Source organism: Homalodisca vitripennis, chromosome X, assembly GCF_021130785.1.
Source record: "Homalodisca vitripennis isolate AUS2020 chromosome X, UT_GWSS_2.1, whole genome shotgun sequence".
NCBI classification, from domain to species: domain Eukaryota; kingdom Metazoa; phylum Arthropoda; class Insecta; order Hemiptera; family Cicadellidae; genus Homalodisca; species Homalodisca vitripennis.
Window position 1 is genome coordinate 57,728,161 of NC_060215.1, and position 19,975 is coordinate 57,748,135.

The following is a 19,975-nucleotide window of genomic DNA, read 5'->3' on the forward strand; positions in this document are numbered from 1 at the left end:
CATTCTAAACCTCATAGAATGGCTAGTTAGTTCTAATCCTATCAAAATAACAATGGCCAGCAGAGCCATGGAAACTGTATGGTATGCAGCCACAGTGTTCCATGCTCCCGCAAATAACAAACCTGGTATGTTCAGTGTTATTTAGTACACATATCCTAAAAGGTTAGAAAATAAAATCTGGCCTGGGTTAACTCGGCAACAGTGGTAATCAGACTTGTAATAAGTCATACGACTTTTTAGATCTAGGCTTGTAAATCTTTAAGAATCAAATATATAAATTAAACGCTGAATATAGTATGATTTTTCTTGGAACATTTGAAGTTTTTGTATCTTAACTTTCAAGCATAAAATAGAAGAACAGAATGATAATACTTACATGGCATGGTAATAACGGCCAATTTCCAGCAACCCAAGAATAATTCAGATAAACTACTCCATTCAGCTATTTTAGACAATATGGAGAGCCAGTTATCTGGAAAAAATACAACTTTATAAGAAACTTAACAGGGTGTACTTTAATTGGGTTTACACAAATAAAGCAATGGTGCCTACAAGTGTTTGAGTAGACTTACTCTGGTACGTACTAAATGAGCAGTGTCCAATATATGTATTTATTTTTTAGTAAAGATGAAAATAAGGATCATGCTAATGTGCAGTTGCTGCTTTCCTTGTTTTTGATGTATTTATTCTTTTGACAAAAAATAAAGGCGTTAATGTGACATGTACTCGTTTTTCGATGATGAAAAATTAATATACAAATGTAGTACACTTGTAAAGACCATAATATGAAAAGCAAAAAAGTAAAACTAAATGTTATGATAAATTTTACCTAGAATTAATTTAATATCTTTGATTTAAAATAACAATCAATAATAATAATAATAATTTAACTTATAATAAATCAATTAAAACTCAAAAATTAACTAGAATATAAATTAGTTAAAATTTACTAGAGAGGTCTCTTTAAGAAAAGAAAGAAGCCTCTGTATTATAGACTTATCATCAGATAGGACATCTTAGAACGAAGCTGGCAAATTCAAATTGCATCTATACCGCGAGTAACCAGGACAGTCGACAAGCACATGCTGCACTATGACAGTAGTGTCACATCTGGAGCAGATCGGCTGGGTGTCTTAACTCATGGAGTAGACGTGAGTCAGTAACATGTGCCCTAATAAAAAATGACACAACACCATCTCCTCATGACGGCTCCACAAGGATGCTCTGTCCCATGGTATATATGTCCCCTTGGACCTCCACCTAGCTTTTCATTTCACCCTCACCACAGGGACAAGTCTAAGATTCAGGCAGAGAAAAGCTGGAGTTCAACAGCTTCTTTATCTGCCAGATATTCCTAAATGGCCTGGCACTCAAACAAAGGTCACAGCTACACCTTTGAACTGAAGACAGTGAAATAAGCTTCAAATATTCTGAACAAGAATGCTCTTCAAGATGTCACATGTAGCACAAACCATAAGTGAATACAGAAGAAAATATGTGCTTGTGGGCAAAGCTGTAGTTAGTGACGACAGCATCAGAGAGGACTAGTGTCACTAGGCCTAACTCAATGCGCTGTTTTACAGCAGACACTTCACCACTCCTGATCTCAGTGTTTCCATTGCGTATGTAGCAATATAACCCTGTAAATAGGTCAAGAAAATCATCTTTTATGGGTGTAAAAAACAAAACAATCATGTTTTGTTCCTACCTTTGTGCAAATTTCAAATTACATTAACCAACAGAAATTTATTAAAATAGTTCATTAAAATTTTATGTACATGATCATAAGTACTTAAATAATATTCTTTACTTTATAATTAATACAATAACACAAATTTAGGAACTAAGTGTAGGTAACTCTCATCAAAGAAAGCCGTGGAATTGAAGTAAAAGTTTCACTTAATTTTAAATGTCAATTTCTGGTCATATATGTCAGATATCAAAACGCATCAGTACATTTCTAATGTACTTTACAATTGACTGACTGTAGCCTACACAATATAACTGTTTTTAAGATTTTTCATATTTTTATTTCATGTCAAACAAGTGGATTTTAACATTATTTAATTTTTTATATATTTACGGTTTTTTACATTTGTTACATATTAGTTCCACATTAAAGGGCACCAAGCGATTGCCCATGTTTTACTGCTAACATAAAATAGTCACTTGTCTTTTATAAACTATAATATTTTGAACATGCGTTTAATCATTTACTTGAAGATTTAATAGACCACTTGATTGATATTATTGTTGTAAAGAAGAATTAAATGCCTTCCAATAGTTAAAATGGATTTGTTAGCAAAAAAGTGTATCCACTAGAGTTTTAGATTAAAAACATCAGAAGGATTTATGCAATCAAAAGGTTAAATTACGTATAGTTCATTATTTAGTAATTTTAACATTTTCTTTTTTACTATAAACATATTTACAAGTATCAAAGAAATGTGTAAAAGTAAATTCAAATTATCAGTTAGTATCTGATATTGTTACTGCCTACAAATCAATGTGCTCCATCAGGGGAGACTTCAAGCATAAAGGTTTGAGTCAAAGTCCATTTCTTCTTCTTCTATGGGGAGGCCTATTGCCATGCACTTAACGGGACAACCTGTATATATATATAAAGGGTGTTTAAAACTCTCCAGAAATATTTTGGGGATCTGTTCTTCGTGTCAAGACACAAAAATATAACAAAAACTTATGTTAGAAAATCTTAGTACGGATACAAAGAATAACTTACCTGAGTGATCAATGTATGAATATTCATAATTGACTGATTTGCCAATTACTCTACGAACTTGTCCTTTCCATCCATTAGTAAAATTTTCACTGTCAAGTTCGTATATCTCATTTATAAGATGATTAGTGTAGTCAGCAGTTAAAATCATATTTGTAAATTCCATTATTTCCTAGTTTGTAAATATTTCCTTATTTTCTTTGTGTAGGTTAATTTTGGCCATCATAATCTATTTTATATTATTCATGATTTCTTCTCTGAAACAAAAATTATGTATTAATCAATTACCCCAAATGTTGCCAATGGACTAAAAATTTGTGATCATAAAAGTGGTTGGTTCATTCAGCAAAAGAATTTTACTTTAATCAACTTGCCTGTTGTACTTAGAAATTTAAGTCAAGGAGACATACAGAAAATGCTGTGTTTTAAGACATATGGATCATATGAATGTAAACATGAGATATAATTAGCGATTGCACATAAACAGCTAATAAAATTCATTAACTTACAAAAACTACTCGGACCATAACACTAGTGTGTCATAGTGTACATTTAAATTACATTTTATTCACAAATTAAAAAATTAAAGCAACTGTTTTTCATACAAAATAAACCATTGGAAATTTGTATTCTAATAAACTAAAAACATAACAAAAATTTATAATACAATCTATTTGTACAATTGTACACAACTAGATCTCAAAAGGTTTGCAGAAAGTGTATCATTGACACACACAATCTGCTGGTATAAATTGGTATCATTATGAAATAGTACATTTTAAATCCAAAATAGCACCGAGATGATCTTGAGTCTAGGTCTGGTCCTTACTATGACCACATGAGTAATGGTTGTGATTCCAGACCAATGGGTTAATTGCCTGTGTGTTTGAGATACAAATACACATTTAAATGAACACAGAAATAAACTGTCTCAATTATATATCTCAATTATAACACCAAGTTTTACTGTTTTCCAAGTTTATTTGAAACAAACTTAAAAGTTCTAATTGCTTCAATATATATTGTATACTAGTTTGCAAGAATTCAAGTACAGTTGTTTTTTAAGCCTCTGAATTTTTTTATGATTTAATATTAAAATATTAATTATTGCTATATTAAATGTTTATTTAGATGTATAAGAATACCAAATCAACTTTCATTTCCTTACATCAGTCATCAAAATATTTATTAATTATATTGTTATTATTATACTTATATTATTTTCTTTCATGTTTACAACTTGAGTTTTGGCTGATATGTAGTCAGCTGTTCCAATTGCTGACTCTATTCACACCAGCCTCTCACATGTTTCTATTACTATTAGCTAAAGTTTTACTATTATTATTTGGGAGATGAGTGAGTTTCAGGTTACGGTAGGTCAACACCACTAGTACCGATGATGTTACAGTGGCGTCTCAGTATTTATATATATATATATATATATATATATATATATATATATATATATATATATATATATATATATATATATATATATATATATCATATAGCATCATACATCTTTGTCAATTAAACATATATATATATATATATATAGGGAGTTCAACTTCAAAAGTCCATTGACACTGCTGCTGATTGTCATGTTAACACAAACACAAATTAAGTTACATAAGTCTACAACAAAAGCTATTTCTATAGGGTGGTCGGGGTTAAAATGGGTACAAAACATGCTCTTTTTAACTTTTTGACTTTTGAAAAGTTTCTTGTAAATAATTACAAAATAATTACAGGTTCCAGCTTTCTATTGTGACTCTTAGAATAGTTTATATGTACTAAACATGTTAATAAACTATTTAGTTAAAAAGTAATATTTTTTTTGTATAGTTATACTTATTTTTTACCCATGGTTTGGGGGAAAACGGGTAATGGTATAGTAATGTTTTATAGTTAAACACACATTAATTTACAGTGGTTTACTTATGTTACCCCCGTTATTTGTGTAAGTAGGCACGAGTTAAAAATAACTAATGAACTATTGGTCACAAAAAATTTAATTATTACTAAAAATATCAGTTAGATCAAGTAATTTATTTTAAAAAATCTAAACTTAGACAACAGTTCGGATGAGAGGGGCACTTCACACAAACTTGAAAAATCTTCCATTATAATCTGGTCAGAAAACAACATTAGAAATTTGTCTAAATCAACCCAACTCAATGTCTTCTTTATCAGGAAAAAGGTATAGCTCTCCTTCAACCTTTGCATTTTGTCAAAAACACTTTAGGATATCGTCCTTGTTGGCGTAGCATTTGTGCTGTAATTTGTCCCCGTTGTACTCCTTCACAAAACACTGTGCCACATTCACTTTGGTAGTTTATACCTACCATTGATCTTACAGTGGGATTCAGAAGTTTTTTACGTTTTTAGGTAGGTCTGCTTTCATCGTCACTTTCTGCCGTATCAAAATAAGCGTTTAGTAGTAGCTCTAGGTTTTTTTGCGGCTTTTGCTTGGACCCAATCCAGGCTTTGTTTTATTGTTTTTCCCTAAGGCTGTAATGGGTTTAAGGCTCTATATAGTTTTATTTTTATTTTCTTTTTTTGGCATCTTCTTCTTCTTTCAGTCTGTCCGATTACTTCATTTGTTGTCATTACCTTCACCACAACTTCCTTGAACTCAGTCGCTTTTTGTCTTAGATTTTTCAATGCGCTTTTTTACCACTTGATTGACTGATCAGGTGACAATGTACTTAAATTGCTTCTCTCTAGTTTCTCATTGGTGAGGAGAACTTTCCAGGTTGGGCCTGCTCAGAATTGATGGGCGGGTAATTCTTGTACCAGGATTAGCTAACTTTAATCAGTGGGTTCTGGGTCGGCCCATGGGTGCCTTCTGCGATAGTCTTTGGGTGTTTCGATGGAGTTTTGCTTAGGTTGTGCTTTTGCTCCATTTGTAAGTCCATTGGCCTAGTTGGTTGTATGAAACAATATTTATTCTAAAAACAGACCTTATACACAGGATAGATCCAGAGCCCTTAAAACCACCAATAATGTGCTCAGATTTGAATGAAGTCGATACCAGTTTATTAGAAGACTTGGAAAAACAGCCTTGTCAACAATTTTAAAGCCGCGAGTCCGATACCTGTTCTCACTTCACAATTTATTCCAGCACTTTTATAGGAGAAATACCAACATCCATGGCTGAAGTGCTGGGATGTATTTGGGGGCAAACACAGAAGAATAATGTCATGTCTTCTTGCCACTCGGGTTTTTGTTTTGTTCTGGTTTACGTTATAGGTCTCATCATAAGTGCTGGCACACCCCTCCAATGTGCAATCCAAGCAGGAACAAGTGTAGGAAGTCACACTCCATTCAATCATCTACAAACCAAGCCAATGTGACAAGTGTTCCCCACAAAGTCCAACCATCCACCCCTCAATGCACCTAATGCGGGTACGAGCGTGTTCCAACCACAAGTTGGTCCCGCAACACAAGTGGCAATCAATGCATTAGAGTGTCAAGCCAAGTTTGCAGACTCCCCACATGTACAAGTTCCGCAGGCATGCATTCACTACCAGCCAAAGCACTCATACAATTCAATTCACAAGTGTCCAACCATCCATTTTACCCCCACCAACCTTTTCATGCCAAGTTCACACAAGCCATCCCATCAACTCCCCCAACCACCACGGCAAGATCAGTGGCCCCAGCAAAGTACGTCCACCTCAAGACATGTCTCACCACATAACACGGGCTCAACTCAAAGTCTCATACCCAATGGGTTCCAAGTCCAAGTGTCTCCAACCATTTCCACCTCCCACACATCAAAATATCATACCCAAAGTGTCGTCCAAGTCTCCCCCCAAGCCCATGAGCCCTCAAATGTCCATGATTGCACCCCCCAATTGTCAGCCCATCACCAAGTCACTCCCTCCTCCAAGTGACCCCACTCAACAAGCCATTCCCCCCCACTCTCTCTCGACACCAACTCATCAGCAAGGCAAGTCCACACTCAAGCAAGTCCAGTTCATTTCAACCAACAATCAACCCACATAAGTCTCTCAAGGCAGCAAGATTCCACCCAGACAAGTTCAGTCAATCAGAGGTCAGACCATCAAGTTCTCATCCACAAACAAGCCAATCAAGTCAAGTCAAACATCATCCCAAATCAAACGCCAACCAAGTCAAGATCCCTTCCATGGCCAGTCAAACAAGTTCACTCCAAGCCAAGTCATTCTTCTCATATGTGATTCAATGTCCGGCAAAAACAAGACAAGAAATTGGTTTTTTTCAAGACATTTTTTGGTTGATTTGCATAAATAATGATCCATTCTCAAAACATGAAATCTGCATCCTGCCAGACTGTGTGACTCCCATAGAGTGCCTGCCTGGCCGGTCTCCTTGCCAACCCAAGTACTTTTGCAAATCTCCCTGTCCTTTAAAACAACACAAGTGTGGGTAGCGTTCACCGATGCATGGCTACAAAAAAGAACACTCGTATTGCAGTCTGCCAGCTCTCCTGATCTTAGAATAGGATCAATTTTGAACTTTTAGGGGACAAAAGACCTTACCTAGTGGGATCTGTGTAGGCTCGAGATTCGTTTCCTCCAAGTTGAAAAATACGTTCTGGGTGATTTTCTAACCATTTTCCACAAGAACTGGCTCATAAAAATTTTAAAAAAATCATCTACTCCAAATGAGGTCAGTCCTTCCAGCCCTTGCTTTGGTTAATATTTCGGGTTTCGTTTTGATAGTTCAAGTGCCCACTTTTTTCAAACCCTCATTAAAAAGTAGATCCTGGCATATAGTCTTGAATGGCGTCTTTCTACCCATGATATTACATAGCTACACACCCATATTATTTGCAAGTCTTTTCTATTCTAGTGGATAAACCACATTTTGCTGCATAAATAAAGCCTCCACACTATGTTTCCTCTTTTTTGATAGCACTGTAGCCACTTTCCAGAACGGATATAGTTTTGGAGGATTTTACTCCCCGCGAAGGGTTTCATAAGGTAGATGTTATATTTTCTTGCGCAGCATATACTGAGCTTCCATTTTCAACTTCCTTTAATGCTTCCTTCAAAGAATCTTCATCATATTTTTGGGGTTTTTTTTCTTTATGTATGTGCGTGGATGATCTAAACAAAAAAAGTGAGGTTAGTTTTCAGTTGTTTTAAATATTATACCTTATTTTACCCTGTTAACAAATTATGCATTAGCATAAAACTATTTTAACTTTAAAAACATTAAAACAAGTTAACAAGTTAAAGTATATTATGTGTATGTATAATACTGAGATTTGAAACTTCTAGATTTGATTACGGTTAACTTTTAAAATGTCTAATCACGTCTAGGGTTGTCTTGGTTACACTGACTCTGTGAAACATACTGTTTTTTCATTTTAAGAAGCTACCAGCAGTTTTGCAAATCACTTTCAGTATAATATCACCTTAAGATGATGTAATACCTTTATGGTAATTTTTTCTGATCCAAACATCAATAAACTAATTTTTATAATATAAATAAGGTTTATACCCGTTTACCCATATACCCATTTTACCCGACCGACCCTATTTATCTTAAAACTGTTTAGCTGACTTCTATAATATATTTAAAGCACACTAAAATTAAACATATTACACATACAAACTGAAAAGTTTTGAAATTAGCATACATACAATTTTTCTCCTTTCCTACTGCCATCTGTCATTGACTCATGAAATTAGTAATCATCATCGATGGCCATTTAACATTCAAACTCATTCATTTATCCTAAGCTGTTTTAGGTATGGAACAAAATAATCAAGAAGGTTAGTACTTCTTTTTTCATATAGCTTCAAAGGCCACATAATAGCATCATACATCTTTGTCAATTAAACATTTATGTTAGTTTTGGCATAATAAATGTGTAACTCTTTTATATACAGATTTACTTATATAAGTGTACTTAAAGTTAATCATAAAAATTTAAACTTTCTTTTACATATGGCCATAAACCTAACATTGTTGGGACAAAGAATCCTCAACACTGTATTGGCAAACACTGCAAAAACAACTCTTTCACTGCCTCTCAAACACATGCAAACTAACAATCTTCAACGAATTTGGCAGAGAGTTGAAGAGCCTAGAACCATTACGCACTAAATGACTCATAGAAAGTGGATTTATTTTTTTGGAATTGAAATATTATTACTTGTGCGGAGATTGAAGGTACAACTAGTTTGGAGACCCATAGGTGCATGTTTTTCTGCTGATCTATGTATATAGATTGAAGGGAATGTCATTAAGCTGTTTTCTTAGAAATATGACTTACAAGAGTGCCTGCACGGATGATGAAAAATTGCTTAAACACTCCATTTTTGAATTTTAAAGACTAAGTCTGTTCACCTATTTTTGTATCCCCAGATTTTTACATCATAGCTACATACAGGAAAATTAGACCACAATACACTTCCAACTTTGTGTCCAGAGTTAAAGATCGTGTTTTCAAAAACAAAACCACGGAACTTAGCTTTTTATATATTGCTTCAATGTGTTCAGTTAAGATTAAATTACCTTAAAAACCTAAAGTAAATTTTTGTCAATGTGAATTCTAAGAAATTTCATAAAATGAGACGGGTTGATAAATAATTACCAACAAAACAAGAAAAGGGAAGAGCACGATCTACATTATTTATATTAAATCCAATTAAACCTGTCTTGTAATTGTTTACAGTAGGGCAGTTTTGAAAAAAACCACTGAAATTAGATATTTGATTGTATATGAGCTTTTATTTCAAGTTCTGGCCAATCATCTGGTGTTAATGACAGATAGGTATCATCCGCCAACAAAAAAAACTCACTCCCCTCATCTGACCCTTGTGGAAGTTCGACAGCAGATAATACAAGCCCCCATAATAAAATCGTTCTTATTTACAAAAATTACTTTAACGGACTTGCTTCTTCCGCTGTCACACTTGACTAGCAATAATTCGTGATCCACAAAATCAACGGCTTTCTTTAAATAGAAAAACCCAACTCCCGATTTTACTTTGTCACGTTCACTTGCTATAGAAGAGACGACAAAATTGATAGAATCAGATGTTGATTTCCATTTTGTAAAGCTAAAATGGCTGCTAGATATGACACTATTTTTATCCATGAAGGACAGGAGTCTTTTCATGAATATACTTCAAAAACCTTAGATATTATCAGGATGAGAGCGATTTGTCTACAATTGTCACAATCCTTTATACCTTTTTTAAATAGGTTCGAATTGTTGAATATACAAGACCATTTTGGAATTTGCCAGTTTTAAATGACAAGTTAAAAAGATATGCAAGGTTTTGACACTAAATCACAGACTTACCCCAGTACTTAAGACGAAATTCCATCTGAACCACAAGAATGCTTGGGTTTCAAAGACCAGATCTCTTGCAACTTCTTTGTTTAACGTTTCGCATAGGAACATAGAACCTGCAACTAAAGGATGATCAAATCAAATGAAATCATTCTTTAATCACATATATATTGAGTACAGTGTTGAGTTAAGATAACAAGTTTTAAATAATCTATGCAACAATAAATAATCAAAACACTTTTTGATTTGATGTAGGTTTTCTTCAAATTAGTTTGTGGTCAATACAGTCAAATGCTTTACACTGAAATCAAGCTGAATGCTATGTAGCCCTGTTCAAGTTTTTCAATTATGCCAGTTGGACCACCGCTGTTCTCGTTGACCTGTTATTTATGAAACCATGCTGTCTGGGGGTAAAGAGATTGTGTTCTTGTATGTGTTCTATAAGCCCGTTTAGTTCTATACACTCTATAAGTTTTGATGATTTCATTTTTACAGTATTTAATTATTTTTGAGCTAATCTGATCTTCTCCTGCAGATGTTTTAGGTTTCATCTCTTCAATAATTTTCATAACTTGCTCTTCAGTAATACTATAAAATTTTAGCTTTTCGTAACATTGAGTCTGCAGAGTGTTTATCAAATTAGATTGGTTTGAAGTAATATTTTGGTTGTGTTGTTGTAATGTTTTCTCTGCTATTGTTGAAAAGAACATGTTTAACGAGTCGGCAATATTCTCAGGCATGTTAAAAGTCTCACCGTCCACACTCTCATGCTCTCGGGAAGTGCAGTAGTTGGTTTAACTTTCCTCTCTACACAGCCTTTGATTAATTTTCGGCTTGTGGAATAAAATCAGAATTTTGTTTTTTTCTTGAGCGATTTGAGTTTGAGGTCATAGTTTTTCTTCTTGATTGCAGTTTCCCTTTTGTCTCTTTCATTTCTTGTGAGGATTTCTTCGTTAAGCGCCTCTAAGTAAGCTTTTTTTTAGAGTCATACATTTAGAGTCCCAAATATTTTTTGAACTACTCCGGTTTGTTTTAATTTGTTTAAATGGACATGCTGTCTCATATGCAAATCTTAGAGCAGCATTGAATGCTTCAAAACCAGTTTCTGTGTTTGCTTCTATGACCTGAGCCCAGTCTTGGGCTGTGTTCCTTAGTTGCTCCATTGTGCGTTGGTTAACTAGCATCTGTTTGACCCTTACTTCAGGGAATTTAAAGTCAACCCTCACAGAGCACAGCTGCGCAGTGTGGGCAGATAGTCCAGTCATGAACACACTTTGCGAAAGTTGGACTTCACAGAGGTTAGTACAGATGATATCAATGGACATCTGACTGTTATGAGTGACACGTGTGGCGGGTAGTTAGACATGTGTTATTGTTGTTACTTGTTAGCTTATCCACATTTATGTCTCCCATTATGATAGTTGGGCTGCTTACACTGGGTATTTTGTCTAGTTCTTCTGACAAAATCTCTAACGCGTTTTCTAGTCTGCTTTGGGGTGAAAAGTCTTATGAAGTGTTTTGATCCATGTTCTGGTTCTCACCGAGAACCATGTCTTTTAGTCTCTCTAAAGACCTCTCTGTACTGTACAATTAACTTAATCATCAACTAACTTTTGCTAATAGGGTTTCACGGGCATGTCCATGGTAACTCACGTTACATTTCAACGTGGGTCCTAAGTTAATTGTTGAAATATTTTTAATTTTTAAAGCATAATATTAAGCAAAAAATATCTTGCAGTATTAAGCAAGAATTATAATACACACTGGTCAGATTTCAACTTCCTGAGACTAATAATTTAAGGTAATAATAATTCTCTAGTTTTGGTAACTCATGTTACACAAAAAGGACGTCATAATTTGAAAGCAAACTTTAACATGAAACAACTTTTGTCCTAAATGTTTAATTTTCTTATAATCTAAATACTTAAGATTGGCTCAAGAGTTTGTAGTTTAACTGTGACAACTACAACAATAAAAACTGAAAAAACATAATTTTAATAATATACTATTGACCTAATTGACAGTAACTCACGTTACAGTAACTCATGTTACATTGTGTCTCTTTCCTAAGGACATTTGTTATTTGTAGAAATAAAAATTTTGTTATGTAATTTTATATATTGAATTGTGTTTAATAACTAATACTTTAGTATCAGTACACTTAATTATTTTAGTTTGGTATGATTAAATAGTTGTTTTAATTGTAAAAATAATACAACTTTTTACAAGTGTAAAAACAAGTTTTAACTTATTATTTCTAAAAAACAACATATTTTTTTTTAGCCCTGTTCTATAAAACTTCTAGTTTGTATTTTTCTCATACACAACTATGAAAGAAATAAAAAGATAAGATCAAATAACTTTATGGTAATTACAGACTACATTTTTACATGGTTTGTATATATAGAGAATATTCACTAACGCTTAAAACAATTAGACAGTCTGTGTAGCTAACATTTTACATTTCTCTGATATTTATTTTGTTTTTAAAATAATAATAATATCTACCACCTTTCATTTTAATTTCTGGAAGAGGCATGACACTCAAAATTTGTTCAAGTTTGACGAAAGTAACATAATTTTCGATCGTTTTGAATGTATAACAGTTTTTATCACTTTTTCAAACACATTACTTGGGTCTACAAACTTGTCAATACCACTTTGGCAAAATAGCAACATAATTAAATGTAACCAAAAGAACCTTTTTCACTAGGTTGAAGTGGTAACTCACGTTACAACATATTGGTGTGTACTTGAAGTGGGCCTAATAAATCAAATAATTAATTTCCTGAATAAAAAGATTTATATAAGCTTATAATGTAAGGTTATCTCAGTTAAATGCAAGTTTTATATTTATTAAAAAATCATAAGATCAAACCCAAAATATTGGAACAAATTTCGGTAACTCATGTTACACTTATATTTAGAAGTATGTTTTGAACAATTAAAAACAGGCATTATATTCTGACCAATACAAATATAAATATTACCATAACTATTTAATCGTTTTGAGGTTAACTATGTTAAGAGCTTGTTTTGTATTAGTATTAACTCCAATATATAAACAATGTTTAAAGTGCTATGAATAAACATCTTTACAGTAACTCACGTTACAGAAAAACTTATATGAAATTCCTGCAAATGAAACAAATTAAAAAATTTAAAAAAATAGTTACCATACTTGTAATAGTTTTCTTAAATAGAATCTGTTTTTATTATTGTTATTGGTTGTGTATTACATGAGTAAACTTGAAAAAATCTGTAATTTTGGTAACTCACGTTACATGAAGTAAGGTTTAAAAGATAACCTAATAGAAAGAACAATTCTTAACCTAAATTTAAAAAAAGCATAATTTTAGTTAGCTTTTTGTTCCAAAGATGGCTTCTTGGTAACTGGCCACCTTCTAGATTAATGTATAAATCAGTTATAAAATTGAGATGTGAGACTTTAACAAACAGCCATCAATGAACTCTGCTAACAGGTGTTAACTAAACACAAAATACCAACAAAAAATAAAATTTTTTCCTCTAAAAAGCTAATGCTGTCAACATTGCTCAGAATAATCTTTATCTGAAAACATTCAAAACCTAGGTTATTTCATAAAAATATTTTTTTAATATTTTTGTCCTGTTTTACATGGACATACCCTCACTAGGACTTATGGAAAGCAGCCGACTGTATGTTATTTTCTATCATTATCCCTTAAAAACATAAAAAATTTTGTTCAGGAGAATATGATAACAGCGTGGTTCCCAGCAAAATTTCCAACATTCAGGAATTTCCACCTTTGAAGAATATTTTAAGTTGTTTGGAGCTTTCCTCCCTTTTGATTAAGCAGCCTAACCCAGTCAGGACTGAAAAAGACCCTGTTCATTGAACTACAAAAGTAGATATTTTTATAAGGTTTAAAATTTTTTTAAACAAGTGAACTTTGCAAAAATGTATTTTATAAAATACATGCAATAGAATTCTTGTTGGTAAATAAAAACAAAGTGTTCTTTAAAACAAAGTTGACATAATACATGTTAAAGTGAAATGTAATTTGTATACTAACAATCAGCTGTTGTCAGCAAAAAGACGTAGCTGACTCGCAGCAATTAATTTAAATATAATATAGATAAACTGCAAGTAAAATATTATTTACAAAACTACCATAATTTGTTGATTAGGATAACTATTTCTATAGTTTTTAAACCATAAAGTATGACAACATCAATATGTTTTACCAATAAGTAATTTGCGTATTGCTGATCAGCTTTTATCCTCGAACAGATATTTCAATACATAAACATAAACATAGAATATATGAATTTTAAGTCAAATATTGAATTATTTATCACAAAATTTCCTTCCTGTGTTTAACTGAATTTTTCTATCTACTGTTATAATTAGCCAAAAAATAATGGTCAAACAACACTCGCCTCGACTTAGGCAATTCCGCTTCACTTTGAGATTTTCTACCAGTATTGATTAACCTTGACATCAGAAACACGACACACCATTTTTCTACAAAAAGTTATTCTTTATTTACCAACCTTGTTTGATGAATTACACATGTATTAGTGACATGGCAAATATCGGCAGATTTGAAATCCGGCCTAGACAAATCACTATCACCTGCAATCTATCAAACATTTAAAATACATTGTGGTTGTGATTTCAAGTTGGTCACACTTCGTCTATAGTCTATGCGCAATATAAATTCTAGTTTAGGCTGTATCTGTCTTTAGTCTCAAATGTGTTGATATTACAAGGTATATCCTACTCACTTCTACATTTTTTAAATTTATCATAAAATTACAATACCGTAGTTTAAAAAAAAGTCTCAGGGCATTTATATTGATTTGTCTTAAAGATACACTACTATTGACTACATAACACTATTTTAATATATCTATTTGATTTAAATAGGCCTACACACACACACACACACACACACACACGCACACGCACACACGCACGCACGCACGCACACACACACACATATATTTCTAAATGTCTGAAAATTTGAACATTCTTCCAACATCTGCATTGTCAGAGCGGAAAGGTTAACTCTCAAAGTGCTATTGTTAAATTGTGATATCTTTTCGTTTTGCAATGTTACAAACAATGGTTTATTCCATAACTTATTTGCAAAGATTCCTATATGCACTGACAGAACTGAACACACTAATCCAGAAGAATATGAGAAATACAAGTCAGCTGAATCAGTCAGTGTTGCGCATGCCAGCTGACTTAACACATTTGTTTAATGCTTTAGTGTAAAAGTTATCTTATTTCTAATACAATTGAAATTTGAAACAATTTTTATATTTTACAAATATTTATTAGTAGACGATATAAAATATATATATATATATATATATATATATATATATATATATATATATATATCACATCTTATCAATTAAACATTTGTTTTCTTACTCTGCCAGTCAACAAACCCATCCATGTTTCTAAAGCAATAAAATATTTTAAATTTTCTTTGCCTTACCAAGCATATTTTTTTTTTTTTTTTTATGTATATAAAACATGATATTTGAATACATTTTTGTATTTTAACCATGCAATATGATTAAAAATTGCACTTAAAAGTGATTTAGATAGCACATGGAGGGTTAATAAGTAAAGAATGTTTACAACTCTCTTACTCAAAATTTTATAACTACTTACGGAATGTTATTCTTTGTGTTGAGTATGTTCTATTACAAAGCTTTGTTTGTCCAATGACAATAAAAATGTTTAATTTTATTTAGCCTAATCCTTTGATTAGTAACTAAGCACATTACTTAAGAACATGTCTTGTGCCCTCAGCAGTAACTTCAATCGCTCTGTCGCTCTGTGATACCAGCTAAGTCATGATACAATTTTTTTATTTTTGGAGTTATATTGTTCAACTAAACACATATGTTACCTAGCGGAGAGTGGTAGAAACACCTTAATGTAATTTCTATTTTGCTTAATAGAAAGCAGTGAGATATCTTCTTTTTAGTCACAATTACTCGTCAATTGACTGTCGCCAGTCATTTTTTTCAGAATATTAAATATTCTAGTAAAAACAATCACCTGATTCTATTTCATATTTGTTTAATTTTGTTGCTATATTTTCTAAACACGTTGAGTACTAAAAATGCAGAACATTGCGTACCTAAATCGCTGATATATTATTGATTACTCATCAAAATGTCAATGTTGCTAACGTCATCAGGAGAATAATGACCAATTAAAAAAGAAAATTAATTTCCTAATATTTGAAATAATCACGTAATCCGCAATAAACATGTAGATAACTTTCAAAACTAATTAACTGTATTAGAGTGAACACACCATGTTTGAGTAATACGATTAGACGCCATTATTAAAGAGACTGTATAAACAAATAATGAATTTTTTACTGATGTACTAACTCGAGGGATGTTTTTCATATGCTGCAATCAGCGCGGGACAGCACCAAAGTGCTGCCACAGTCTGCAAATCCAAAGATGGCATAGCCTACCGACTGACGTCGATTTGGCATAAGCAGCAAACAATAAGAGGTTGACTACCGATCATAACAAAACCAAGTGATACTAGTAGAACAATGAAATATTACTCCGGGTGAGAAAATTAGTTCCACTTTAAACGAGTATGTTAATATTGGTTGTATGTTATTTGTATAACTCATTGAAACCTTATATTGTTTTGTTCAGGATTACAATAGCAATAGGTTAATAATGCGGAACTTGTAATGTGACGGGTCGGCCATTAACTTCACAATTACCAATTTATGTTTTTTACTGCAAGAACCTCCTATAAGTGACAAATTTTGCAATTGCTACTTATAGTAACAAGCACTGTCCATTCAAAATAAACCATGCAGAGCAGGTCTTGTAAAAAAATCATGATATTACAAGTAAAATCTAAGCTATTTCTAAACTTTTCAGAACACAAAATCACTCTATTATATATAGGATGCTGAAGTCATATTTGCAGGTCTATTTGTAGACCTAATTTTAAGTTGGCTGAGACTTATTGTGCAAATTAGCTCATACATAATATTAAATGGTATGGTGTTAAATTGAATGTTCTAGACCTATCAACCGAAATAAGACATGTGGAAATTTTAGAAGTGTAAACAGAAAATTGATTATGCCTACCATATATACTTATTCCACATACATGAGACTGCTGTTTAACCCATCGCTCCAGTCTACAAAATTCTAATTCTACGAATTAAAGATATTATTATAACTGTATTTATGTATCCAACCTAAGTATGAAACACAACTTTCACAAAATCACCGGTACTTACCTTAAAAACTTCAGTTTAGGCGAGCTACATAACACAACACAACTAGCAATAGTAAATAGTCCAACGCTCACTAAACTAACCGTTGGCGCTAAAACCCTCCACCACCACTAAAAATTAAAATCCAAATCGAGTGTCGCCAACTGTGCGTTATCATAAAAGAAATATCTTATGTTAAAAAATACTATATCACGCAACGATCGTCACGCCAGGCTGAAAACACTTTGTACATGTCCGAACAAAGCCAGACCAAACTAGTTACTACATTAAAAATTATAATTTTCGGCATATTAATTAATTTGGTGAGCTGTGTAGTATTAAACTATTTTAGAGCAATTGGACTTAATTATTAATAATTTATTACAGGTAACATGCTACATATAGAGGAAATCACAATTGTAAGTATCAGCAGTTTAGCTATCGTATTCATTTGATTTGAATGAGTTATACAAGATCATTAATAATATTTGTTAAGAAACTTTATGTACAGCTAAGAAATTTAAAATGTTGTAAATTTATTATTTGATACATTACTTTTGTTATGTTTTATACTATTTCAAAATACACTCAACTTATTAATTTTGGTCTACTTATTTCTTGGTGATGTATGAACTATATTCTTGTAGTATAGTTTAGTCTTCACACAGTTTAGCTTGCATGTGTTTGTTAGTCCTACTGTTAGGTTGCATGTGGTACTAACATGTTGTTTGTGGAAATTGTATGCTCCAAATTGCTTGCATGAAACCTTTCTACTACATTTTTGAATTGAACCCTGAGGCCTTATTGTTGAGCTGATTGGCATTTTGCTGCGATGTTGTGCGTCTTAAATACTCTTCCGGCCTATCTAACATGGCGTATCCATTAACATGTCCATATTGTTTCAAACACTTTCTAAACTTTCTAACTTATCATCGAAGGACGAGATTAAAACCGTCTCTAATAGTATTAAGCATATAAATGACAGTTTACAGGACATAGCTACAAAAATTGCTGATTTCAAGCCCCGCATCGCAGCTTCTAAAGAGAGGATAGCCAGGTTGGAGGAGAATTTCACTACTTTGTCAGAAACTGGGGTTTAGTTACACAAAATTACTAAAGATATTTTTGCCAAAATAATTTATCGTAACCGCCGTGCTCGGAATGTCATTCTATACAACTCCGACATCACTAACTAGAAGGAACATAAAATAAATGTAGTCACTAAAATATTTTTGTCCATTGAGCAAGCCCTTCTGATTCCTAGGTTATCTTTGGGTTGAGGGACAAGGAAAAGAATGCCCGACCACTGAAAATGACATTGAACAGTGAGCATGATGCACGTTTGTTTCTAAAGGACTTTAGTCCTGAAAGGCTCTCACTACTCGACGGCTCGTTCTCAGAAATCACTGTTTATTGTGATAGAGCCAAGAAGGAAAGGGACCACTTAAATTCACTGAGGAAATCACTTCAGGAGCGGATAGATGATGGTAAGCGGGACCTCACAATTAAAGTCGTTGATGGTGTCCCGAGAATCGCCAATTAGTCAGTAAAAAAACTCAAAAACCACAACTGGAGATCGGCATTAAACATATACTATCAGAATGTAAATGTCTTGAGATCTAAGCTAAACAATTTGAATGTCGAACTTGCCGCGTTCACGATGTGTTGATACTCACTGAAACCAATCTACTACCGGAGATTCAACATACATAACTAGGATATAGTAATTATACGGTATACAGGAAAGACAGGTCTAATTTAACTAGTTCGAAACTGAGCGGTGGAAGTGTATTGGTTGTTGTGGATAGAGAGATACCATCTTCTTTGATGCGATTTAATACACAGGGCATTGAATGTGTCGTTGTTGGCCTCTCCATTGGTCATGGTTTAAATATAGTTCTGTCTAGAGTGTATATTCCTCCTGCACAACCCCTCCAGGTACATTCGTCGTAGCGTGCTGATAGAGTTAACAGTGTTTCGTTGTAAACTTTCTAGTTTCGTTGCAGCCTCGTGTTTTTTCAAATTTTATTTTCCTGGCAAATGTGGTAAACTTGTCATTATGTAAATAACAATTAACCTTTTTTCATACTTGTTACATTAGATTTACTTGGATACCCTAACATTAATTATTAATTAACTGTGAACAAATTAATATTGTAACTTTTGTCCATTACCTGTACATGTTTCGGCTGGACCTGACATGGCTTCAGGTCTAGCCAACCCTGAAAGCATGGAGAGTAGGCCTACTCAACATCAAACTGATGAAACTGTGACTGCAGTTTCCTCTATATTAGATCATTCCTATGCGGATAATAACATGGAAACTAATGAAATCAGACATAAACGCAATAGAGAGGAAATGGAATCTCTCACTGATCCTAGTAATAATACCCTAGATGAGATAGAAAAATTACAATACCCATCTGAACATAAGAAACCACACATAGTTAGATTATATAGTGAATGGAATGAAGGACCCTTTGAAGTCATTGTTCAGGATAAAAATAAACAAAAAAAAAATCCTTTTAGGGTTGGTAAACTGTTACACAGTCACCACACTGATGTAGACTTCATCACTAGAGCAGGTAAGAACCTAGTAGTAAACTGTAAATCTTACACAGCAGCTTATAACCTAGTTACTTCATCCCATTTAACTCAATACAATGTCTTTTT

At 32.9% G+C, this 19,975-nt stretch overlaps 2 protein-coding genes across 3 annotated transcripts in view; one reads left to right on the top strand and one right to left on the bottom strand.

The window, feature by feature from the left end:
- LOC124369033 overlaps window positions 1-17,451 on the bottom strand; it is an 86,427-nt gene extending 68,976 nt beyond the window's left edge. The window contains exons 1-4 of one of the 2 annotated variants that reach the window (XM_046826712.1): window positions 17,327-17,451; window positions 10,044-10,156; window positions 2,741-2,994; window positions 377-472 (exon numbers count right to left, since the gene is read on the bottom strand). In XM_046826712.1, coding sequence (XP_046682668.1) covers window positions 377-472; window positions 2,741-2,903 — 259 coding nt within the window. In that variant the 5' untranslated portion in view covers window positions 2,904-2,994; window positions 10,044-10,156; window positions 17,327-17,451. The remainder of the gene's footprint in view (window positions 1-376; window positions 473-2,740; window positions 2,995-10,043; window positions 10,157-17,326) is intronic. The other variant, XM_046826713.1, reaches the window with a different exon arrangement.
- LOC124369455 (extensin-like) lies at window positions 6,236-6,748 on the top strand. Its single transcript, XM_046827462.1, has one exon. The coding sequence runs from the start codon at window positions 6,236-6,238 to the stop codon at window positions 6,746-6,748; it is 513 nt and encodes a 170-aa protein (XP_046683418.1).
- Window positions 17,452-19,975: the final 2,524 nt, after the last annotated feature.